This window comes from Vipera ursinii (genome assembly GCF_947247035.1).
Source record: "Vipera ursinii genome assembly, chromosome: 2".
Lineage (NCBI taxonomy): Eukaryota > Metazoa > Chordata > Lepidosauria > Squamata > Viperidae > Vipera > Vipera ursinii.
Genome location: NC_139513.1, coordinates 121,469,361 through 121,494,646, shown reverse-complemented (window position 1 = coordinate 121,494,646; position 25,286 = coordinate 121,469,361). Strand labels below are relative to the sequence as shown.

Sequence of the window (25,286 nt, the reverse complement as noted above, 5' to 3'; positions counted from 1 at the left end):
CCATCTTTGATTATGTATCAAAGAAATATTAGTATATTCTTGTCCAGGGCATAAGAGCAACAAGAGTTAATTGATTCTGTGCAATTAACAGTTGCAATAGTACTGAAAATCAGGCTGCATTTTCTGGATTCAACCTAGGCACAGAATAAATTACATGATAATCTCTTGAGCCAGGAATCTGAAAAACATAAGCCTAGATAATCCTGCTTGAATATCGACACAGACAACTTTCAGCCCCAGAGTGGGGAGGCTTCAGAAGCTTCTCTACTCTAGGGCTGAAAATCCAAGCAGTTCTAAGGTTCTCCCAGGTACTTCCTCACTTCCTTCTCCATCCATCCTGTCTGGGATTTGCAACTTCCTATCAGTTTCCCGAGCAGGAAACAGTTGCCTCACCTAACAACCAAGGCATTCACTTAAAGATGGCAAACAGGGCTATCTGAATTGCTTTCTCTAACAAAGCAGTCACGCTTTATGTCCGCATCGCTTAGTGACAGCAATTCCATCCCAATTGTGGTTGTGAGTTGAGGATTAGCTGTATGTTTGTTCCTCTATAAAGAGGCTGGCTTATGTATAGGAGAGAATGGGAGAGGAAGGAATTAATTTTCTAAATGGAGTACTCTTATTTTACGGGTAATTAACTTTTAATTATTAGTAATTGGGGTGGATTTGCTCATTGCTCTGTTCTTTTTTAGACTGTGGCTCCTTGCAGATATACAGTATATGTGCACCTACAAGCATCATATGTCACACATTTTTTTAGAGTAGGTGGTAATATCCTGGATTGGTTTCTGCTAGTGTTGACAGCTTTAGATTAATCATAAATGGAAGTTGGGCAATGGCTCTGTTTTAAAGAGAAAGGGAAGGAGAGAGGGAAGGAGAGAACATAAACAAAATATGGTACAAAATATGGTACAAATCTATTTCTAATTCCTTTATACTGATTTTTCTGTTTGGGAGATAATATGCTTCATTGCACAATTAATAGTTATATCCACTAGAAATATTTTAATTAATTACTAAGGATTTATTCTTAAATATCATGGATTAAAGAGTTTGATGTGTTGTTTAGTTCCTTGTATGGATTGTTTTGTTTTGTTTTGTTTTGTTGGCTGCTGACTATTATACATAATCCCTTTGGGCTTTTTAATAGAACCTGTATGAAACCTTTGTGTATAAAAAGTTTAGGCATTATTTTTCCAGCATCAAGTACATTCTCTTACCTCTCTCAGATAAGGCTTATTCATTCATTCATGCTTACTGGTGTGACACAAGAGTAAGGATTTGTTATTTGTACTCACATTCATCAAACATTTTATTCCTTTAAACTTTTAGCTTAATTTAAAATGCATGAAGAACAAAATATTCTTTCTTAATAAAGGGGACTATCAAACAAAATTCATAATTCAGGTGCAATGATTTGTGTCTATGCATTCTGGTAATGAACTTAGTGGTAGAACCCTTTAGGAGAAAGCACTATTTGAAGATATGATTGTATGCTAATTAATGGTGAAGTTTGCTTCAGAATTAATAACCATGCAAAAGTAATATAAATTTCCAGTGTGAAAATGGGTTTACTTCAAAAATTCTTATAGCAATAAAACAGACAGCACTCTTTTCTCCAGCTTGCTGACAAAATGCCAGTCTAACCTAGGTTAGTGAGAAAGACCTTTGTGTCTTTAAGTAACAGTTGATATGCTCAAATGTAGGTTTCTAGTGTTTTTTAAAAAAATTTATAGCAATTTTCTATACTTTATGGAGCTGAAGCAAGTTGCAGATTTTGCTGGTTGATTTTGGTGTGTCCCAATTTGCTGAGAACACCTGTTCTTTAATTAACCACATCCCTTGTCTGTCTCTTTGTTTCACCTCTTTTTGATCTATGGGCTAATCTTTTTTTCCCCCAGTGAGGATTGTATTAGCAGTCCAATCCTGTTTTCCTAAGAAAATTGAACAGGGACCTGAATTATAATTTCTAGACACAGAAGATAGCTATTCTCCTTTTGGCACTGATACAAGCTTTATGCTTACTTAGTGTGGCTATGAATCATGATTTTTTTATCTTCATTGTAATATGAAGTTTCAGGACACTTCAGATAATTTTTGTAGATCAAATATTTAAAAGAGAAAGCTTTCTAAAATTTTACAGGCAGCATAACTGCTCATAGTATGGCTCAGCATTAATTTACCACAGTGGTGGGATTCACCTGGTTTGCACCACTTCGGCAGAACCGGTAGCTAATTTTTTGTTGCCCAGGCCCAGAATAGACTTCTGGAAGTGGCATCCATACAGAGGACCGATTGTTCACATATTTGAATCCCTTTATGCCTTACCAACATAAATGGTTATATTGTTAACTCAAAATGTTTAGTTTGCATTCCACAATAAATGTACAGGTAATCTTTGCTGGATGTAATTGAATGTGTGGATGACCTTGGGGAATGAGGATAGAGATGCTGCCTAAGAAGCAATCAGATAAGAGAAGTAGGAGCCCCCAGTGGCTTAACACTCAGAGAAAGAAACTTAGGAAGGACCTGCCCAGATGGATAAAAAACAGTTAAAAGTGGTGGTGGGAAATTGGTACTTTCAGACTTGCCAATTCATTTAAGTTAGCCTTACAATAAAGTAGAATTAGTTCTTCTAATTACGTATCCTGTCTAGGAAGTTACCTGAGAGGGTTGATGCTTCAGTTGGGATTGACAACTCTTAATGAAATGGTCCTTAAGAAAAATATCAAGTGGCCATGTCCAACATATGACATAATTCCACTTCAGTTAAACAAATCAATTAGTTGCAAGTTGCAGTCATGTGACATCACACTAAATAGTTGTTTAGTGTGATGTCACATGACTGCAACTTGTGATTTATTGCTAGAAGTAAATAATTTATTTTGTTGGAAGCCAGTTGTGAGGGTCATAAATGGCAGTCATATAACCGGAGGACACTGTGACCATTGTCAATCAAGTTAGTTGCAAAGTGCCTGAATTGCGATCATGTGACCTCTGGGTGGCCATAAATTTGAAGACCAGTCATAAATCTTTTTCAGCATTGGTATAAGTTGGAATAGTTGCTGAACAAGACAATTGGTAAGTGAGGACTATATTGTTTGGCCTCCTCCTGGTTTCTTATTCTTGGCTCTAGTTGTAGAGACAACTCATTGAGAGTTACTCAGATTAAGAATGGTAGAGGTAGGAAATTTTGTCTCCACAGGGAATTACTAAAGCATCCCACTCTGATTAGAATTCACTGTCAAAGAAGTAACTTATTTTTGTTTTTATGTTCAGTTTCTTTGAGCTGTCAAAGGATTAGAGTTGTAGTTTGAAAACATTTGTGGACTCTACAGTGCTCCTGAAAGATAATTTAACTTGTATATTGTAGATGAAGAATATTATCATTTCACTTAATGAAAGTGAGAACATCTAGAAGTCTTTAGGTATGTTTACAAAATTCCTATAAAGCAGGCTTACATCAAAAGAACATGCTTTCTCCTTTCCTGTATTTTTGTTGTTGTTGTTGCTGATGGACATGAGCGACAAGAAGTTTTATATCATAAGTGTAGCCCAATGGGCTCCCTTGAATAGTTCCGGGTCTTCATCAGATGTCTGATCTCAGTATGTATGTCTGCAAAACTGATCAAATGATGGAAGTGGGTTTTGTTTTTATTTGATTATAAATTAGCTGGTACGATCATATGATCATTGGTATAATAGAAGAGTAGATCTTACCTGTAGCAAAAGGGTATCAGAATTCATGAATTTTATATTTCCTTTGTATTTTGCAAATGCTTGTGATATTAGCTACCTGCGTTGTTTATACATTAGTCATGTTGAAGTGTTTATTATGGTTTGTTGAGTATCCAGCTGAAAGATAAAGACTAGTGGAAAATACAATAAAAATGCTATTGTAACCTTTGTTTAATACTCTGTACTGTTTAATTTCTTTATTTCTTCATAATGAGTTCAGAAATGAGTTATTTTTAACTTTAAACCATGTCCTGAAATCTTTGAAGAAAGACAGTAAAGGTGATCTAATGAAAATACATACGTTCTTGCAGCCATTGATACACAAAGCAATGTCCAGTCACTCCGAATGTAGATTGTGCCGCTGCTTAGATGATATTCCAGCGTTGCTGGAGATTGAGATGCTGTTCACCTTACTAAACTTCAGGCATATCCCGCCACCACTAAATATTCTTTTCCTCTGTTGGCTTTCCCTTCCATTCCAAGCAGAGTTGATTAAATGGTTTTCTTCAGAGGCACACAAGGACTGTTATAATGTGAAATCCAGGAAAATTGGGGCAATATTTCTAGAGAATTCATCTTTTGAATTATGGATAATAGCAACCAAACGTGAGGTATTAAACAATATTAAAGTTCTTTTATTATTAATTGCTGAATACAATGTACCCATACACCAGGCTATTCCTTTTCATGTACGTTCTCAGCCAAATTATGCAGGTTCTCAGCCAGCAGCACAGTACTGTCTGCATATACTCATACATGCCATCAATGAGGATACCACCACCATTGCATTCACATTTATGCATAAATATACTAATCTGGCAGGATAATGCGCTTGCCTTATTCCCTAGACACAACATAGAATTGCACCTTGTCTTTTATTTGCAACAAGGACAGGCTTGCCACAGAATAGATTGTATGGAACAGAATATTCTTTCCCAGCCTACTTGGCTACATAATTTAAATAGACAAGAGGTGCAGAATTAATAGCACCCAATGTTTTATTGGTATTTCAAAAATTTTCAAGATGAGTTATAAAATTAATTTTATATTTTTATATAATAAATTTAGAATTTTAATATCATTAGTTTAAGGCTAACTAACAATAGTAACAATTATATCTAAACAGTATCTGGGGATTTTACAGTTGGATAACATCAAGTATTGATAAAAAAAAATAAAAAGTGATTAATAAATAATACATCCAAAGAATGAGGAAATTTGTAAGACAAAATTGAATGATGGAAACACCATCAAAGCTATCAATACCTGGGCCAAACCTGTGATATGACACACAGTTGGAATTATTAACTGGACACAACCTGAACTGGACAGTTTGGATTGAAAAACAAGAAAACTGATGCCTATTTGTTATATATTACATCCCTGTAGTGATAATGATAGATTATACCTGCCCTGCAAAAATAGAAGCAGAGGGTTACCTTAGGTCAAACAAACTGAAGCCTGCATTGGCTGGTTATGTAAAAGACAGTAAAAAAAGGAGACTGGTGCAAGTTAAAAATTGGAACTTACTGAGTGTACAGAAAAACTTGAATACCAAAATAATACGTGAATAGAATGCCGGCAAGGAAAAAGCATTATACGGACAATTTCTTAAAAAGATGGAGGGGAAAGTGGAAAAGATAAAACCTGGCATACTCACCAAAACAATTCATTAGAACATCTGTAAAAATTATCATGACCAGTAATGAAAAATTAGTGGGAAGATATAGTTGGAAAATTTAATTAAAAGTGAGCAGATTAAAATACTGTGGAATTTCCAAATACAAACCAATAAAGTCTTGGCATCTAACACACCAGATTTAAGTGTGGTTGAAAAGAAGAAGGATGGATAATTATTATGTGGATAATTGATGTGACAATACTAGGGGATAATAGAATAAAAGACAAAGATTGGGAGTTCACAAAGTATCACAAAGTACTTCACAAAGTTGAAAGACTGTAGCATAAACGCTGTGGTCACAGTGGTTATCAGTGGATGGTATACTGTATGAAAAAGCCTTGGATAACACTTAGTAAATCTGCAGATTGACAAAATTTCTATGTATTAATTACAAAAAGCCACATGACTTGGATCTGCACATATACCACTTTGATACATCAGGTACTTGGGAAGAACTCAATGCTTATGAAGGCCAACAACAGCTAAAGAATTGGGAGCTGTAATTTCATATTGTTGTGTATATAATAATAATAATCTAGACAACTTGTAAAATGTTTATGATGTGATTTAAGAGATACCTCTGAACACTTTGGGAGCCCCTTGAAAGGAAATGGTAACAGGTTATTGATAATCCCATAAAATTGTGTTGATTTTGACAACATTGTATGTGCATCACTACTGTCAGTTTTTGAAAATGTGGCTGTGAGATGAGTTCCTGAAACAAATATTCAAAAGAAGTGAAATTGAATCTCCCAACATTTTTTCAACATCTTAATCAACAAGGAGAAATATGACTACACCTGGGTTATCTTTCCAAATGAAAATGAAATGCATGCTCATGCACACATTCACTTTCTTCTATCCTACATGACAAAACATGAATATTCAGTAGGACAAAAAACAAGTTAGGGGTGATTTATTGGACTGTTTTTGCACCTATATAAATGTGTATTCTGAATTTTTATTTGCTATTTATCACTTTTTCTGATAATGTATTCTATATGGCATATTTTACTATTAATGATATACGTTTAATAAACCACTTTAGAATAAATTTGACTCTTGCTAAAAATATCAAAGTTTGTTTCTTCCTAGGAGAAATTTGAAAAAAAAATTAAAAAGATACTAAGTATAATCTGAGATAGATTATCTCAATGTGTAGCACTGTCCACTGGCTGCAGCAAGTATGATGAAGCCTATTTGTATTATGGCTCTACCTTAATCAGAAAATAAGTAAATTGTTTACTGAGCGAATTTATTATTTTTTTAAGTGAATAATAACTGCTAAAGTGATGTTTATATACTTCTACCAGGAAGCTGTTTTTAATCTGCATTGTTTTTCTCAACTGTTTTTCTTTCAGGCAGTATTTACTCTTCTTTTGGGTCCTTTCACCTTCTTTAATGTGCAGAAAACTAAATATCTTCAGATCATGACATCACTAATGAGGTGGTTAGGTAAGTCTACTAGTCACAGGTATTTTGTGTCCTTATTTCCATATAGGATTTCCCTTTATTCCATATGTCTCCCACATCTGTTTTGGAATATCCTCAACTCTCTGGACTGGATTTGGCTAGCTGTGGGAAGATAAGAGGGAGGAAGAATACCGTTCTGTGTTGTTATTTCAAAAATGTATGTGATTGCTTCACTTACATTGCAGTTGTGATGATGGCTTAATGGGTACTATGGGGTACAACGTAAATATTCTCCTTTGACCAGGGCATAATTCTTAAAAACCAGAGCGATTCATGATACAAAATTAAGTAGTTTTGTTTCTATAATTGTTATTGCTGTGCATTTTAGCAGCTTGGAGGAAAAAAGAATGAATGAGTAGCAGCCACTACAAGGACTGCAAAGAACTCAAAAGAGATATTTTGCAAAGCACATAAACACATGCTTTGCAAAACCTTTCTTTAGTATTGAAACACTAAAGCAGCAATGTTTACGTACAAGGCTTGTTTGGCTGCTTCAGAAGGTGTTCCCAACTGTCTGCCTGGATATGTATGAATGCACAGCAGACTTTTCCACTGAGACCAGCTATGAAGCAAAGGTCTAGTGCAGGGGTCGGCAACCTTGGCTCTTTTATGACTCGCGGACTTCAACTCCCAGAATTCTGGGAGTTGAAGTCCGCGAGTCATAAAAGAGCCAAGGTTGCCGACCCCTGGTCTAGTGGATAACCACTTATTCAGTCAGTCATGTCCTCCTTCCCTCCAATGGGACATCATCAAAACCAGTTTTGCTTGTCATCTATTTTATATTTTAGATCACGGGTATCAAACTCGATTGCGTCATGTGACATCGCGACGCATCGCAACGTTTTTTGCCTTTGCGTAACTGGGGTGGGCGTGGGCACGTACCACCGGTTGAAAAGCCCTGTTTTATGTCAATTATATTTCAGACTCCAAAAAGTCTTTTATGTTACAAAACTAAATCAGTCTACATTTGACTTTTTGTACACCACATAAAGGTAAGAAGGTAAATTAAGAGTTTTATTACTTTTTTTCTAAACACTAGAAGAAGACATTTAAATAATTGAATATAGAAGCCCAATGAAGAAATAAATCTGAGCCCTAAAGAAAAAAGTTCATTTCATCATTAAGAGGGAAAGCTGGCTTCATACATCATGTTGAGCACAATGAGATTTGTTTAATTTTGTCATAGTGTGTTGTGTGAACTCATTTAAGAAATCATAGTTTATGGTTTCACTTTCTATATGACCCTAAGTATTATGATGTATTCAACAAATCATGATTTAGCAAAATGAGTAAACTCCATCATTGTTCTTGGTTCAAGAATAAACTAAGTTCAGAAACCAATTTCAAAGTCAAAAGCTTAGGACATACATGTACATTATTTTTTATTTTATTTTTATTTTATTTTAATTCCATTTATATCCCGCCCTTCTCCGAAGACTCAGGGCGGCTTACAAGCTTAGCAGTAGCCTTCATTCTATGTATATGCCTGCTTATTAGGGCTTTCACACACACACCCCAAGCGGCATTATTACAAAGTCAGCTTAATTGCCCCCAACAATCTGGGTCCTCATTTTACCTACCTCGGAAAGATGGAAGGCTGAGTCAACCTTGAGCCTGGTGGGATGCGAACCTGCACTAATTGCAGGCAGCTGGTGTTACTTAAGGAGGCATTAGCCCACTGCTCCACCAAGGCTTATCCTTATGTGTCTAAAAGACTCTGGACTTTGACATTTATTCAAGTGATCCATTGGTTTCTCCAGCAAACTGACCATTTTAGAAATAGATTAAATGATGAATTTAGTATGAAAATTCCCAATTTGATGTTGCCATGACAGGGATGAGGATGCAACATATTCCATTTTCAGCAAGACTCTGTTTGGATTTCATTATAATAAAATAAAGTTCTGTAAACCTATTGTTATTGGAAATCAAATCTGGTTGTGGTGTAACTGACATTCACAATAATCGGTTCCTCTGAAAACCGTACTTTGCGCACAGTGACAGCTAAAAATCATTACTTTTACAATGTTGTTGTATAGACTTTGAATTCTTAGCTGCGACCATCAGACCCATCCCTGAAACAGTTTTGCTATTTTGCAAATTGGGACTGGGGAGAACTAGTCTCAATATTTAGAGCCATGGCTAATGATAATGATATATAAAATCTGTTAGTAAGTTAATTATATTAATCTGTCTATATCATTAAACTTTAAGTGAAGTGAAAAACATAAACACAAGTGAAGTGAAAAAAAAATGCTGAGTGCTCATCAAAAGCTTATATGATCTATTCCTCTCTAGATTTTAATTTACATATACCAGTGTTGGTTTTAGAGAAGACTGAACCATCTCAAGTTTGTTTAGGATTTTAACTGATATCTGTAGCTCATAAAGTTTTTATATGTACCCATATAAAACCATTTTTTTAATCCTTTCAGAGAAGACGAGTGGCTCTCATAAATAATGTGATGAGAGAAGAATGTATTTTCACAGATACAGAATTGAAATATTCTCCATAACTATGACTGGTGGGATAGAACAGGACCATCTTGCTTCTTAGTCTTCCTTTACCCCAGGTCCTTCAACCCTCAAAGGGAAAACAGGGGCGTTGGGGGAATGGGATATTGTTTCATCATGTGTCAATTCTACAATAGAGATGTTAAGCCTAAAATAATTCTGTTTTTTCCTAGTGTCGGCTTTGAGTTCATCAAGGGAGATTTTATCTCTTGTACTTTTTCACTACAGGTAGTCCTCAACTTACAACAGTTCATTTAGGGACCATTCAGAGATACAACAGCATTGAAAAAAGTGACGTGTGACCATTTTTCACACTTGCAACTAACTGTTGCAGCATTCTCGTGATCACATGATCAAAGTTCGGACACTTGGCAATGGACTCATAGTCATGACGGTTGAAATGTCCCGCGGTCATGTGATCCCCTTTTGCCACCTTCTGTCCAGCAAAGTCAATGGGGAATCCAGATTCACTTAACAACCATGTGGCTAACTTAACAACTGCAGTGATTCACTTAACAACTGTGGCAAGAAAGGTCATAAAATGGGGGCAAAACGTAATTAACTCTGTTGCTTAGCAACAGAAATTTGGGGCTCAATTCCAGTCATAAGTCAAGGACTACCTGTAGGATTTTTCTGAAGTTTGGAAAAAAAAATCTCTCTGGACAGGACAGGAAATGTTGTAGGATTTTTCCCCCCATAGTTACAAAACTTTTGCAGGTTAAAAAATGAAAAAGCTCAGCTCGCTTTTAAAATTGACCTCTGCTGTTTCCTGGAAGAAGTTTAATGGGCATTCCAGAAAGGCAAAGAAAGAGGAATAAGACTTCCTGCCTGCAGCTGCTCAGTATGTAAGGCTTTTAAAAGTTTTTCAGAAGCCACAGGGGATTGCTCAGCTAGCATTTTACACCTCTGTGATTTTTCTGTACAGGGGAGAAGGTAACATTCAACTGGACTTTGCTTGTGTAGGAGATTTTTGACAAGCAAAATATCCAGAATCCCGTTCCAGATGAAAGAAAGATGAAAATTCTTCTACATCTGTTGGTGGTAAAGTTGCATATCCCCCATGAGTGTGCCTATAAAATGCAAATAGAAATGTTTGGTTCTAATTTTAATTTGGCTAAGGTTCTTTTTTTCTCAGGTGTTGTAGACTTTTGAAGAGAAATTTTGTAAGTAATTTCTAAAATCACTCTTATTCCAATGTTACAGTCTTTTTTTATATATACAAATTTTATTGATTTTCTAATATTACATTCACATATTGAAAAGCAATGTGGTGGCTGGGTAATAGTAATTCAATTACATACAGGTATCATTAGTATAGATTTAAAATTGCTACCATAAATATTTCCTCTCTTTTTCTCTTCATATATACTGTCTAATTGTAGATTTAAAAAGTTTTATCCTGTCAATCACATAGAAAATAACTTTCTTACATATATCCATAGTTTTTAGTTTACTCATATTCTAATTGTTTTAACATACAATCTTTTAGACAATCAATGACCTAATAGATTTTTCAGTTTTAATTTCCACTAACATTTAGATTTAACACCAGCTGCCTGCAATTAGTGCAGGTTCGCATCCCACCAGGCTCAAGGTTGACTCAGCCTTCCATCCTTCCGAGGTAGGTAAAATGAGGACCCAGATTGTTGGGGGCAATTAAGCTGACTTTGTAATAAAGCCGCTTGGGGGGTGTATGAAAGCCCTAATAAGCAGGCATATACATAGAATGAAGGCTACTGCTAAGCTTGTAAGCCGCCCTGAGTTTTCGGAGAAGGGCGGGATATAAATGGAATTAAAATAAATAAATAAAATAAAATAACATATGATATTTATCATTCCCAAGATTTTTAGTATACTCCCAATTCATCTATCACCATTCCTCACAAAATCTAATATTCAAAATACACTTCCCATTTACTTAACTACTCACCCTCTATGTCAACAAATTAAGGATACAATATGATATCCTTTTTGCTAATTTTCAGGGTTTTTTGAGTAGTAATCAAAATTTCTTTTTATTTCAATATTTAATACTTCCTTTCTTCCTCTTTGTATCTGCTGTCTCTTGCTTAAACTGATAATTTTCGTTTTTAACATTCCATATAGACCTATTTATTACTTTCAACAATAGGTTTTTAGCTTGTCTACATTGTTCACCTTTACATGACTTTTATGCACAAATCAATATTCAAATTAGCTATTAATATTTATACTGCTAAATTTTAATGACCATTTTTTTTCTTTATCTCAGTTCATAACAATGTCTTGTGTTCAGCATACACATCTTATCTATTTAAGTACATTCTGTTTCAGATTTCAATAAGATGGTCGAAACTCCATTCTTCCTGAGTCTTATTCTGGCTTTTTTCTTTTGCCAAATCATCTTACATGTCCTTGTTTTTGGGTCATCGAGCCAATCTCTTTGTAATATCATGTATATTAATTGATATTGGCACAACCATCCGATTGCCATTTTTTTTAGAGGACTTGTGGGTCGTCTCTTTATTTTTCCATATCAACGTAGTTGTTCTGAACTATTTGTCTTCTCATCCAGCTGTTCTTTTTCTAGATCCTCTAGTTCCTTCTGAATTGTATAAGAAACCTTTTCCTTTTTCCAAGTTGTCAGTTTCTTTTCTGGATTTTCAAATATCAATATTTGTTTAATAGAAGATTCTTCTGTCATCGTACTTGAATGTTTCATTTTTTTATTGTATTTTGTATAGATGATTCTTTAGTTGTGGTCAAAGTTTGGGCTTTCCTATCGGGGCTGTCTTCTTGTTCCTTCACATAGCCTCTTACTATTTCATTGGTTGTGGTAAGAATTTGGATTAGTGTTTTCAACATAGCGAGAGTTTGTTGATCTTCCTCCATAAATAAATTTTGTTCCTGGTCTTCTTCCATATTGGTATCCTAAGCTAAAGGCTTTACACTTAGAAATTTCAAAAGAGAGATTTTTTTTTCTAAATAGGGAACACAAAGCCTTTCACAGCTGTTGTTTCAAAATTCTCAAGGTTATGCATCTTATCTATTTCCCTGGGCAGTCAGCCAGGCCTCTTTTAAAGTTTCCCTTTGAGTCTCAAAGATGTCTTAATCTTTTCAGCTTTTCTTTTTTTTTCTTTTTCATAAGAAAGAATCCAAATTCCCAACAGAAGTAGACAATGAAAAATACGAAATAAAAAAATCTTTCAATCCACATGCTTTGAGAAATAAAGTTCCAATTGGGATTCAGTTACTTTTTCAACGTTTAAAACAACCCTGGGTATTTAGTAGCCGCTCTTTCTGGAGGGAGGGCAAAAGTCCCCCTTCCGTCACCGCAGGGGAGAAAATGCTTAGCAGCTTAAGGAAGTAGAGAAAGTAATTAGGGTGTAAAAGAGGTAGATCTCACCCAGTCTGTTCCGCGCTGCTTTAAGAGTTGCCTGATGGAAAATGTAACTTCGGCTGTTCACAGCCTAGCGAGGAGCCATAATGGCCGGTCCTTTCATCTACCGGTTTGGAGGGATTGCCAGGTCTAACGGTAAAGTTGTGGCTCTCCCGCGATCCAGTGAGCGCCCCTCCTTGCTGGTCGCCTCTTAGGGGTGATTTTTGGCCCCTTTCAGGGCCCCCCAGTGATGCAAAACTGGATGGGGGAGAGAGAGAGCAAGTTTCCCAGCCGTCCACAGTGGCTGCGTGACAAATTGGAAGCCTCCCAGTGTTACAGTCTTTAACCTGATCAGTTAAGCACAGTACTACATTGTATAATCAGCCTTAAAAATTTTGAACTTAGCAAATTTCAAACAGGCCTCTTTTCATATTTTAAGATGAAGTTTCTAAATATCATTGCCTTAGCCTACCCGTCAGGAAAGTCCCACAGCTGAGATTCCAAGTCCATCACTCTAAAATTCTGAAGACCTTTTGATAAGATACAGCCTGTGAGCCAAAGAGCATTCCTTTCTGTAAACTGTGTTGAAAGAGAATTTTCCCAGGGAGATCATGATTTTGTTTCCTCTGCCTTCTCTTTCCCTCAATTCTTCTTCCCACTAAAATCCTGATACTTTTTTCATGAAGAATGAAGCAAGAAGCACATATTTAAGGAGGGGTGATTCATTATCATTATGCTCTAGAATATTGACTCTCAGCTTTGAAGGGAATATGCATCGCGCCAGGAGCAACTGCTAATAGATAGCTCTGTCATAAATGTGTCAAAATACTTAATAGTTGTTTGCTTAAACAAATGGTTTTAAATTGGATCAAGAGAGCAATGTGGTTTAGGCTCCTCCCTTTCTATCATAATGATACAGTATGATTTTATGTTCTGATCTAGTCTAGATTGTTTGTAGTAATGACAAATAGAGTGAGATATGTTCTGTTGATTAGTATTAAGGCTTCCGTGCTGTGAAATTTATGACACAAAATAAGGTAGAATTGCTAAAAGGTTTGAAAATGGAAATCTTAATTTTCATCTACTCTACCTTTTTGTCACTTTGTTATAATGTAGGATCACCTCAGGACCATCCTTTCAGTTTATTTAATAAGAGTCCTTTTGACATTGGCTCCGTTGTTCTATAAGCTTCTAGAGTTGTTTCTAGAATTGCTAAAATATTGTGTCAAGTGCTTGAGGGAAAATACAACATCTGCTGGATACTTAATTAGCATTTTTGAGAAAGCTAGACATGTTTCTCAATTCCTCTCTCCCAAAATACTCTGTGATATCACAGAGGACTGAAAAAGGCAAAACCCTGCAAATAAATGGGATGTTAGAGGCAGATGTTTGCTTTGCAGATGCCACCTTTCCATTTATTTTATTTTTAATTTTAATAATCTTGGGGCATGTGAAAGTAAAGTGAGAAAGAGAACTAAGTGAAAAAGGTACATTTGGAGAAGCATCGAAGGAAGCATCTACCTGTGCAGGACAGTGAAGTTGTCTTAGCAGAATTTGTTTTTTCTTTCCTTGAAAATATGTGTATTATTTTTTTTACTTCATACTTTGTAGAGCTATTTTTTTATCCTGATTGTTTTATTTTCATTTTTCACCTTTATTTCTTTTATTTTCTCTGGGTTTCTCAGAGGTTTATTTCGTTCTACATACATAAAGGTAAAGGTAAAGGTTCCCCCGCACATGCGTGCTAGTCGTTTCCGACTCTAGGGGCCGGTGCTCATCTCCGTTTCAAAGCCGAAGAGCCAGCGCTTGTCCGAGGACATCTCCGTGGTCATGTGGCCGGCATGACTAGACACCAAAGGCGCACGGAACACTGTTACCTTCCCACCGTAGTGGTCCCTATTTTTCTACTTGCATTTTTATGTGCTTTCGAACTGCTAGGTTGGCAGAAGCTGGGACGAGTAACAGGCGCTCACTCTGTTATGCGGCACTCGGGATTCGACCCGCCAAACTGCCGACCTTCTGATCGACAAGCTCAGCGTCCGAACCCACTGAGCCACTGCGTCCCCTCTACATACATACAATTGTTTTATGTTGTCTTATGTCCAACAATTAAGAGTTCCCATATAATATTTGTCTCCAGATGTAACACGCTAGAAGTAGAATTATTGAAGTAGTGTTGTACCACCTCAAAATATCTAACATTCTGTTTATTTTCCTAAATCTCGTGTATTCAGGGCTGCATTTAATTAGAGATGTAGCTTATGTTTTGACAAACTGAAAGTTGTATCAATTTTGTAATAAAGATACACGTAGGTAAGTATTTTAACATTTTTTATTTGAAGAGGAATAGCTAGCAATACCCACTAACTACATAGGTAACTTTTATAAAATTTGATGTCTGTATTCTTTCTCCCTACTTGAGGAACTTGAAGTTAGATGAACGGGATGTCCCATATGCCACCAAATCCTAGCTTTAATACTTGTTATCAAGAGTTATTAGACTCTTTGTTTTGATTTATTGTTGGACATAACTGGGTTTTGGAACATTGTCTTCATCTTGCTGCCTTTCAGGATAGAAAGATAAATTTAGTGTACGAATAATCAGCTTTGCAGTGCCTGAACCACAAGCAAGGAGATGTTCCCATTATCCCCTTCATTAGGAAATAAATTATTAAGATAATTGCTAAATATTTTTAATTGCATCAATTGTGAGTTGTAGATCAGAAAAAATGAATATTTCCAGCAAAACCTTCAGTTTACAACTTATAAAATAGAAGGTAAACCAGAACACTCCTAGAGGGGAAAAAAGAGCTGACATTTTGATGATATTTTTGCATATTTTAAAAATAGCTAGCACTAACATTATCCAAAGTTACCTACTTTGGATAATGAAACATCTGCAAGAAAATAACCAAGCTCAGAGAGCACCAATCATAACTTGTTTTGGAAAGTTTTGAGACTCATTATGTGTAGCTTGCATTTTGTTCATATGTGCTATACAAAAATGGAGTCAGACGTTACAAATAATTCTCATATAAAAATCATTGTGTACGTCTATTTGTGAGTTTTCTGTTGCATAACTATTGATGAATGTATTATTTTTTAAAAAAATCTGAACTTATGGCAATGTCATAAATCAGTTACCAGATAGATACCATTTAACTGCACCTATGCAAAGTTATGCACACCTTCATATCATTCACACAACAAACTTTATAATCTTTCATAATGGTTTGCTTTTTTTAAGAGTTGAATTATTTCATATAAAATTTCTTGGTTTAAATTCCCTGTAGCCTACAGAAGAGTAGAGTAGACATATTCTCTGAGTAGGGCAGACATGGCAGTAGAAAAGATATATTCTCTGTCATCCTAGGGGGCAGATGCAGAATAATGGGTCTAATTATATGAAGGCAGATTCCAGGTATTGTAAATGATATGAACATTTTTTTTCTAACAGAAAAAGCATTTTGATAGTGGAACCAATTATTCAGAAAATTGGTGGGTTTCCCCTTCACTGGATTTGTTCAGTAGAGACTGGACAGGGGATAGCTGTAGCTGGGGACATCTTTATATAGATTTCTGCAGATAGCAAAGATTTGGACTTGATGGTGTAAATTTCTCTTCTAACTCTATAGCTCTGCAAAGTATCAATTCACTGTTGCCTGTGATCTCTAAGCTTGGCTCTGCCCTTCCAGCACAGAAATAATGCATTCTCTCTTTTTTTTTTAAATCAACCATTGCAAAGTGAACGTCAGAATTGTTCCCAAACTGGTGGGTTAAAGCTAGACCTGAGTGATTGGTGACTTGCCTCCTGGAAGTGAACTTGAAAATGCTATATATAAAGTTACCAGGTGACATTAAACCAAAAGGTTTGGAAAAAAGTGCTGGGGCACACCACTGATACTCAAGTGCTACTATTAGGGGAAATAATGGACAGTCTGTACTTGATAAAGGGAACTTTGGGAGGATATAGGTCAGATCCTCAACCTTGAATGAACAGAAAGAGTAGAGATATATTGTTTCACTCTCCAGCAGGAGAAGTGGTACAGAGGTCTTATGGTTAAATATAATTAAGCTCCAGCAGTGTTTATGGGACTATGTACCATAAATCAAATTCTTCTCTCCAAATAGAGAGTTAGATATTTTCCACTTGCATTTTCTGAAAAGACTTAACTTGTCTTACCTGATGTTTCTTTGAAGCTACCATTTGGTATTACGCCTGCTGTCCTATTCCTGTCAGGATGTGTGAGCTTACAATTCTTGCTGCCTTACTGATAATATTTTATGTCTTTGTGAGAGTTCTAGATAATTTGAAGAGCTTTGTACCTTTCCTGCGGTGATTTAGAGCTTTTGTACATAATTGTTTTTAGAAGCAATAAGAGACTTGTAACTGTTACAGGTTGAGCTTTAAGGTTGCTTTTTCAACAAAGGGCGGGGGGGGATCTCCCAACAGAAAGCTGCTTTCTGCATATAGAATATCTTAACATAATATGTTTTTTTAAAAAAAACTTTATGGTCCTGTGCGTAGACAGTTGGATTTGGAAAATGAAAACCAGGATTCAGTCTTCCTTCTGTATTGAAATGACGTTATAGCAGTTTGTAAGAAAAGATGGGGGTGAGGAACTCTGATTTTGCTTTTGTTAATCTATATTTTACTGAAACACTGGGAAAGATACCTTTTTCCAGTGCATACCAAAATTACTTTATTGGAGGAGGGCATTATTTATTTCATATGAACATTGACTATGGTATAACATGGAATCCTTGTTGGGAGTAACTGCAAAAAAAAAGCAACTAAATACAATTTGTGCCTCGTACAGAATTACGCGGTGGCTCTGTGGGTTAGGACGCTGAGCTTGTCGATCAGAAGGTCGGCGGTTTGGCGGGTCGAATCCCGAGTGCTGCGTAACAGAGTGAGCGCCTGTTACTTGTCCCAGCTTCTGCCAACCTAGCAGTTCGAAAGCACGTAAAAATGCAAGTAGAAAAATAGGGACCACTACGGTGGGAAGGTAACAGCGTTCCGTGCGCCTTTGGCGTCTAGTCATGCCGACCACATGACCACGGAGACATTCTCGGAGAAGCGCTGGCTCTTCGGCTTTGAAACGGAGATGAGCACCGGCCCCTAGAGTCGGAAATGACCAGCACGCATGTGCTGGGGAACCTTTACCTTTACCTTTACAGAATTAAAGCAAAGGAAGACGTAGCTAGTAGATACTAACTTGGGTTAAGAAAAGAGAAGGAATCCTGGCTGTCCAAAAGCAAAAGACCATCAAGAGTCCACTGGACTCTAGCCTCAGAGTAACCCAACACTCCTGCCAAGAACCAGCATTTTAGACTTCCAGAATGCGAGGAGTGTAGAAACCTGCTGGATCTCAGGGGGAAGGGTGTTCCACAGGACAGGGGCTGCTGTGGGGAAGGACGACCTAAGTCCCATGAAGTGAGAGCATTTAAGGGAAAGGACGTGAAGTGGGCCCACCCTATCAGATCTGGTTGGACAGGCAGACTTTTCCATTCATAAATTGAGAACAGGATATACAAATATTGCAGAGCCTTGGTGGAGCAGTGGGCTAATGCCTCCTTAAGTAACACCAGCTGCCTGCAATTAGTGCAGGTTCGAGTCCCACCAGGCTCAAGGTTGACTCAGCCTTCCATCCTTCCAAGATAGGTAAAATGAGGACCCAGATTGTTGGGGGCAATAAGCTGACTTTGTAAAATGCTGCTTGGGGGGGGGAGCCCTAATAAGCAGGCATATACATAGAATGAAGGCTATTGCTAAGCACATTGATTTGTGCTTCTTAGATTGTAAGCCGCCCTGAGTCTTCGGAGAAGGGCGGGATATAAATGGGATTTTTTTTAAAAAAGAGTAATTTTCAAATTAAGGACACAATTTTGTGGTTCCTGATGTGGTACCAGCATCCAGAAGCTGGTATTTGGACATTTTCCCCTTGCAGGCATAGACATCTCTTTGTTCCTTGTTACTCTGCTTTTGGGCTATAGTAGAAGTAAAAAAATGGGATATTGTGAATATATAGTCTGCATAGCCAGTCTATTATCTGAAATAGCCCTTTGTCAAATACAGTATTCAGTGCCAGATACCCAACTGCTTTCTCTGTTGGATAAAGACATATTTAGTCTTTTTAAAACAAAATTGTTGGATAAGGAACAGAGTTTTTATGCCCCCAGGAAACTCTCCAAGAAGCTGAGACACCTTGTCCCTACAATTGGTAGGTCTTGAAATTCTCATGAAGAAAAGGAGTAAATTCTGTAAGACAGAAGTCTACTCACATTGGGCATACATGATGAAAATCAGTACTGAAAGAATCCAGGTGGGAGGTGAGGGAAGCTAGTTCCTTAACAGTAAAGTATTTTATTATGAAATAATAAACTACAGTGGTGCAGTGTCCTCTAAGGTGTATGCATTTTTATGCAAAAAAAGAAAGAGGAAAAAACTGGGAAATCAAGAGCACAATAAATGATAAGTTACCCATGTTTGTTGTGATTGCAGTTAGCCAATTTGACTATTGTTGATTCAGAACAATATCAGTGATTTCTTTATACATATCTACATTTCATGGAAGCCATTTACAAGAATTCTTGTCCTGTCAGTTTTGTAAAACTCTAATAAATGCTGCCCAGAACCACAAGGCAGGTACTCTTGTGCTGCCAGAGGCAATGTTTCAAATGACCTTTCATCCGAAGTGGTATATGCTTATGCTAAGAAGTTTTTCCCCCGATGCAGCTTTATTAACACAGACGAGACAAAAACCTTCAAATGAAGGGAACGTGTACATTCTTGTACAGCTCAGATATGAAGCAGGTGCTCCTGAGGAAAAAGAGTGGTATTTGGAAGAGCATAAACTGCCCTTGAAAACTACCCGGACGCTTCAGCTGGTGCAGATTGCGGCTGCACGGGTAGTGATGGGAGCTCCCTGATACTCCCATATAACACCTCTGCTCCATGAGCTGCATTGGTTACCGGTTTCCCTCCGGGTGAGATTTAAGGTGCTGGTACTTACCTTTAAAGCCCTACATGGCTTAGGCCCGGGATACTTGCAGGACCATCTGCTACCGGGAACGAATTCCCATCGCCCAGTACGCTCACACAGAGAAGGCCTCCTCAGGGTACCGTCGGCTAGACAATGTCGGCTGGCGAACCCCAGGGGGAGAGCCTTCTCTGTGGGAGCGCCAGTCCTATGGAATCAGCTCCCCCCTGAGCTTCGGATGGCCCAAGATCTCCAGTCCTTTCGCCGCGGCCTCAAAACACTCCTTTTCCACCTGGCTGACCTGGACTGACAGGCATTTTAATTATGTTTACAATTTTTAATTTATTTTTAATTTTAATTTATTGCACAGATGACTTTAATTTTAATTTTATCTTAATTTCTGTACTTATTATATGTTATTGTTGTTAGCCGCCCTGAGTCCTTCGGGAGATAGGGCGGGATATAAGTCCCATTAATAAATAAAATAAATAAATAAATAAATAAATAAATAAATAAATAACCCCTTTCCAATCTTCAGTACAATCAGGAGGGCTGTTTATGCACTGATAACTCTTCATGGAGCAGTTTTATCCAGATGAGTGTTTTTTTTCTCCTTGTCCTTTCAGCTGTAGACTAGGAAAGATCCAGCAAAGATTAGAGGAAAAAGTTACGAAAGTTGGGATCCTGCCTACTTCTCGGACCTAACCCTGTTCCTTCTCTCTTCTTCCCTTCCCCCTCCCCCTTTTCGTTTCAGCATTCGTCATCATGATCATTGTGGCCCTGCTCCGCATCGCCAAGGGCCAAGGGGAAGGCCACCCCCCTCTGGCTCAGCTCTCGGGAGTCCGAAATCTCTTTGGAGTCTGCGTTTATTCCTTCATGTGTCAGCACTCCCTGCCATCCCTCATCACTCCCATCTCTAAGAAGAAGCATGTTAACAAGCTAGTCCTGCTGGATTACATCTTGATCCTGGGTTTCTACAGCCTTCTGTCTTTCACCGCCATCTATTGTTTCCGCAACGGGACTCTAATGGACATGTACACACTCAACTTCACAAACTGCGACATTGTCAACGTTGCGTTTATCCGCTACTTCCTGGGACTCTTCCCTGTCTTCACCATCAGTACAAACTTTCCTATAATTGCTGTGACTCTGAGAAATAATTGGAAAACTCTCTTCCACCGGGAAGGGGGAACCTACCCTTGGGTAGTGGACAGGATTTTTTTCCCGGTCATCACACTAATTCCTCCAATTGTTGTGGCTTTCTGTACTCACGATCTGGAATCCTTAGTGGGAATTACTGGAGCCTATGCTGGAAATGGGATCCAGTACATCATTCCTGCTTTTTTAGCATACTACAGTCGGAAAGAAACGCAAATGACCTTTAGGAATAGCGCCCTCAACAAACATTTGTCCCCTTTCCGGCACACCTTCTGGATTGGGTTTGTGCTGCTCTGGGGGCTTTTTTGTTTTTTGTTTGTGACTGCAAATATCATTCTGAGTGAAACAAAGAACTGATAATGGAGCAATATTTCTGGTTAAGATTATCTCTAAGACTTCTCTTCCAGGCGTTGCGCCTAACAAGGCTATTTTTAAACTATCTTAAGTTTAAACTACTTTTAAACTACTAAATACATCATTGAGCTTGATGCTCATTTGAGGCACCTTGCTGCTTGTTCAGTTACCTTTCAGGTTCTGATTTTCCATTTAATGCACAAAACAATCGGACTCTATCCTACATCAGGCTTTCTAAGGGGGGGGCGTTTTCCTTCCTATTAGAAGATTTCTGAGACTGTTGGACATGCACCTAGTCCTTCATGTGATGGAAATGACCAGTTTTACTCAAAGTTTTACTTTCAGTGGTCAAGCCAGTAGCCGATGACTCGAGCCAATTACTTACTAAGATCTGCTTACCTAATCATTCCTATTCTTTCTGAAGTGGCTTTCTGTTCTGCCAACTCATTGAATATTAGGAGCGAAAATGAAAACAGCTGATGGAATTTGGTTTCATAACTGTTAATACCTGCGTGATGTATGTGGCAACCTAAACCCTTTGGAATGGGTAGAGGAGCCCGACCACGCCCCCTTCTCCCCTAGTCCTGCTTTGATTGTTTTCCTCACTTGTTTTTCAGCCTTTCCAATGCCTTTCAACGTTGCCTTCTTTCATATAATGCAGCCCTGAGACTGAAACTTGCCAAGCTTGAACTTGGCTGTTCCTTTTTTTCAAATATTTCCCTCCTCAGTTGTTTATATACGATATGGGTCTGAGCAGGATGTCCTGTCATGAACTATACACTCGGCTGATACAAAGCTGTCTCTTAACAAGTAATAAGAAATGTTTCCCATTATAATGCTTTATTTTCTCTTTATACCAGACATGTCAAACAGAAGGCCCGGGGGGCGGATCCGGCCCGCGATGTGGTTTCATGTGGCCCGCAAAGCCATCCTGGAAACAGTGAGGGAACGGCCCCCGCTGCCTTGGCCCTGGCCCAGAGACCCTCCTCCTGCCAGAGACCCTCAGATCTATCCCACTCCTGCCCAGGCCCCCATAGGCACCCTTGATGCGAATGATGTAGAGCTGGCCATGCCCACCCAGTAGGCCATATGCACTCTAGCCACACCCACCCAGTAGGCCACGCCCACCCTGGCCACACCCACCCGGCCCCCTGAGGGCAATTGCAATGCTTATGCGGCCCTCAATGAAATTGAGTTTGACACCCCTGCTTTATACCATTAACAGAACCATGCCAGGGTCACAGCAGCAGGGCAGGCCCGGCCCTGTGCTTTCCATATGGGTGTGAAAATGTTGATTACTTACTAAAAGACTACTTTGATAAATGTGGAGAGCAGCTGATATAGTCTTGATGCAATTATAATTGATAAATTTAGATACACTAAATCTATCTAAAGAATTTTCTACATGTAGAGGGGATGGGGAAACTATAGAAAGTGGAAAGAGACTTGTTCTGAAAACCAATCCATCTTCTATCCGAAAATTACAAACAATGCCTCCTGATTCTTGCTAAATCATGAACTCCAGTCCATGAAATCTCATTTCTCTCTCTCTCCTTAAACTGATGATCACATCATAAAATGTAAAGGTTGAAGGAGACCTTAGAGGTTGTTGAGTCCGCTGCCATCCCGGTGCATGATTCAGCTATATACTGTAGCTTCGCAACCTACAGCTGTCCACGCTCTGTGTAAACACCTCTTGTGAAGTCAGTCATCACCTAAAGGGGGCTGTTCCATTGTTGAACAACTACTCCTATAAGGAAATTCAGATGACCCATTATTAATTCCTTCCATTGTTTGCCATTTTGTCTTCTGAAATAACTTTGAACGATGCTGTACATCACCCAGAGTCACTTCCTGTGAAATGGGTGGCCATATAAATTTGATTAATAAATAAATGAAAACATTTCCCCTTCTACATGACAGTCATTTATCTACTTCAAGACAACTCCTTGCAGTCTTCTCTTCTCCAGGTCTTCTGTCTCCTCATAACATTTTCCTTCCAGGTTCCTTATCATCTTAGTTGCTGTTTTTGGATGCAGAGCTATGAAAATCAAAAAGTAAATAAGTAAATATCAGCTTGTGAAAGTCATTACTAAAATACAATGCCCAGAACTGGATGCAGCATTCTAGGTGTAGTGCTGTTCTCCTTTTCTCTTGAATCAGACTGTTAAATGACAATAAACCTTCTGGGGGGAAAAGGGGGCAGGGTGGGGGTTTGAAAGAAAACTCCCAACATCCATCACCCGTTACAGTATTTGGATCTTAAATCCGATTCCTACATCCAACTTGATACATGAAGGACAAACTACTGGATTTCGGTTGTTTCTAGTTGGGACTATAAGGCTTTGTTGAGAAGGAATATTTCTTCAACTGCTGTTGATACAAAGTCACAAGAGGAGTTTAGGTCACAAATCGCAAAAGTTATCCATATAAGGAAAGTATTATTTTTTCTTTCCTTTGGCTATAATTGTGTTGAAAGTGCTTTTTATGTTATTAAATTCCATCTTCCAAACAAGTGGATGAAGCTGCTCTTCTCCAGGCAGGTTGTACCTGTGATATTAAATTTGATGTTCACCAAAGTTAGTTGATAAATTCAGTGGTGTTAGGCTTTTTTAAAAAGAATTCTTGAGTAGAATGATTTTTTGAAAGCCCAAATAGCTTTTATTACAGAGATTGGCTGCGGCTGTGCTTAAAATAATACAGGCAGTGTCTTTTCTTCGGTGAAACTCAGCTGTCTCCAAAAGAAGACTGTGTGTCTTCGCTAGATTGCATAAGGTTAGGCTTGGCAGCTAGGGACGCTCGCTGCAGGCACATCAAGACCTGATGACAGCACCCTCTCGATATCAGGCTGTTCTTGGCAGCCCTTTTGGTGCATCAGAGAATCACGTACACAACCTGCAAAGCTTTCAGATGGATAAGGCTGGTTTTTGGACACCAGGTTGCGGGGAGCTCTTAATGACTCAACCCTTATAAGAGTCAGATTTCTTCCCTGGTTCAAGGAGAACAAAAATAGTTGGTTTTAAAAAAAACACATATCCACACTCCATTGAAATAGGAACTCTTCTGTCCCAACAAGGCACATAGATTTAGCATTGTTCATTTCTGTCATTCTTGCCTACAATTGCTGTAAACCTTCCTAATCAGCAGAAGTGAGATCACGGAGAGTCATGTCAGGGGTGTCAGATATGCTGGTCCAATCTATCCTCGGAACAGCAAAGATAGGATGACTGCTAGCATTTTAGTAACAAAATGTCCTGTACCTTAGGAATCACCTACACATGATGAAAATGCACATTTTGGCTATTACTGCTTAATCTTCAGGCCTTGAATGATCTGAAAGATAAAAAGTGCCCTGTTTTCCCTAAAAGAATTGACCATATATTGTATTTCTTTTTTTTTCTCTTCTGGATAGTGGGCTACTCATTTCGTGCATGTATCCCTCCCTAATCTTAAGAGGGTTTCTTCCCCCACTTCTTTTGACCTTCAGCCTTGCCACTCGGCTCAGAAAAACCTTTTCTGAAGGCAGGGTTTGCCATCGCTCGATTCTGGAAGCCGGCAAGGAGGGCTGGATTTCAGCAAAAGCAGAATTCCTGCTACTGGTCTTCTGTTAAACAGAAGCTCATTTTTCCTGCTTGAAAAAGAGGAAACAACAAGCTTCAAGTGCACCCATTTCCTATCATTTACTCAAATGCACAATTATTCGTAATTTCACAGCTGCTGCCTCTGGTATGCTTTGTGGGATTTTCCCCAGCAGCTCCTTCCCAATTCCATGTTGTGTTAAATGTCTTTTACATTCTTTTGCTACCCCCAAATGCTGCTCTGAAGTTTGCAAAACACGACATCGTAGAAGTTGTTTCCTGATTTCAGAACAACTCTCTAGATCAAGGCTATCCAACTTTGGTAATTTTAAAATCTTTGGATGTCAATTCCCAGAATTCCCCTGCCACCCCTGCCCTAGATAGATGTGGCTTTGCTTTCCACATGAATAGGAACCAGACTTTTCCATGGGCCTAATAATAATAGTGCC

General features: G+C 38.1%; 1 protein-coding gene across 1 annotated transcript in view; it reads left to right on the top strand.

Annotated features, from left to right (window-relative positions):
- The window catches only part of TMEM104 (transmembrane protein 104), a 67,029-nt gene extending 44,770 nt beyond the window's left edge, over positions 1–22,259 (top strand). The window contains exons 9-10 of the mRNA XM_083353139.1: positions 6,781–6,874; positions 20,502–22,259. Coding sequence (XP_083209265.1) covers positions 6,781–6,874; positions 20,502–21,262 — 855 coding nt within the window. The 3' untranslated portion in view covers positions 21,263–22,259. The remainder of the gene's footprint in view (positions 1–6,780; positions 6,875–20,501) is intronic.
- The last annotated feature ends 3,027 nt before the right edge of the window (positions 22,260–25,286 follow it).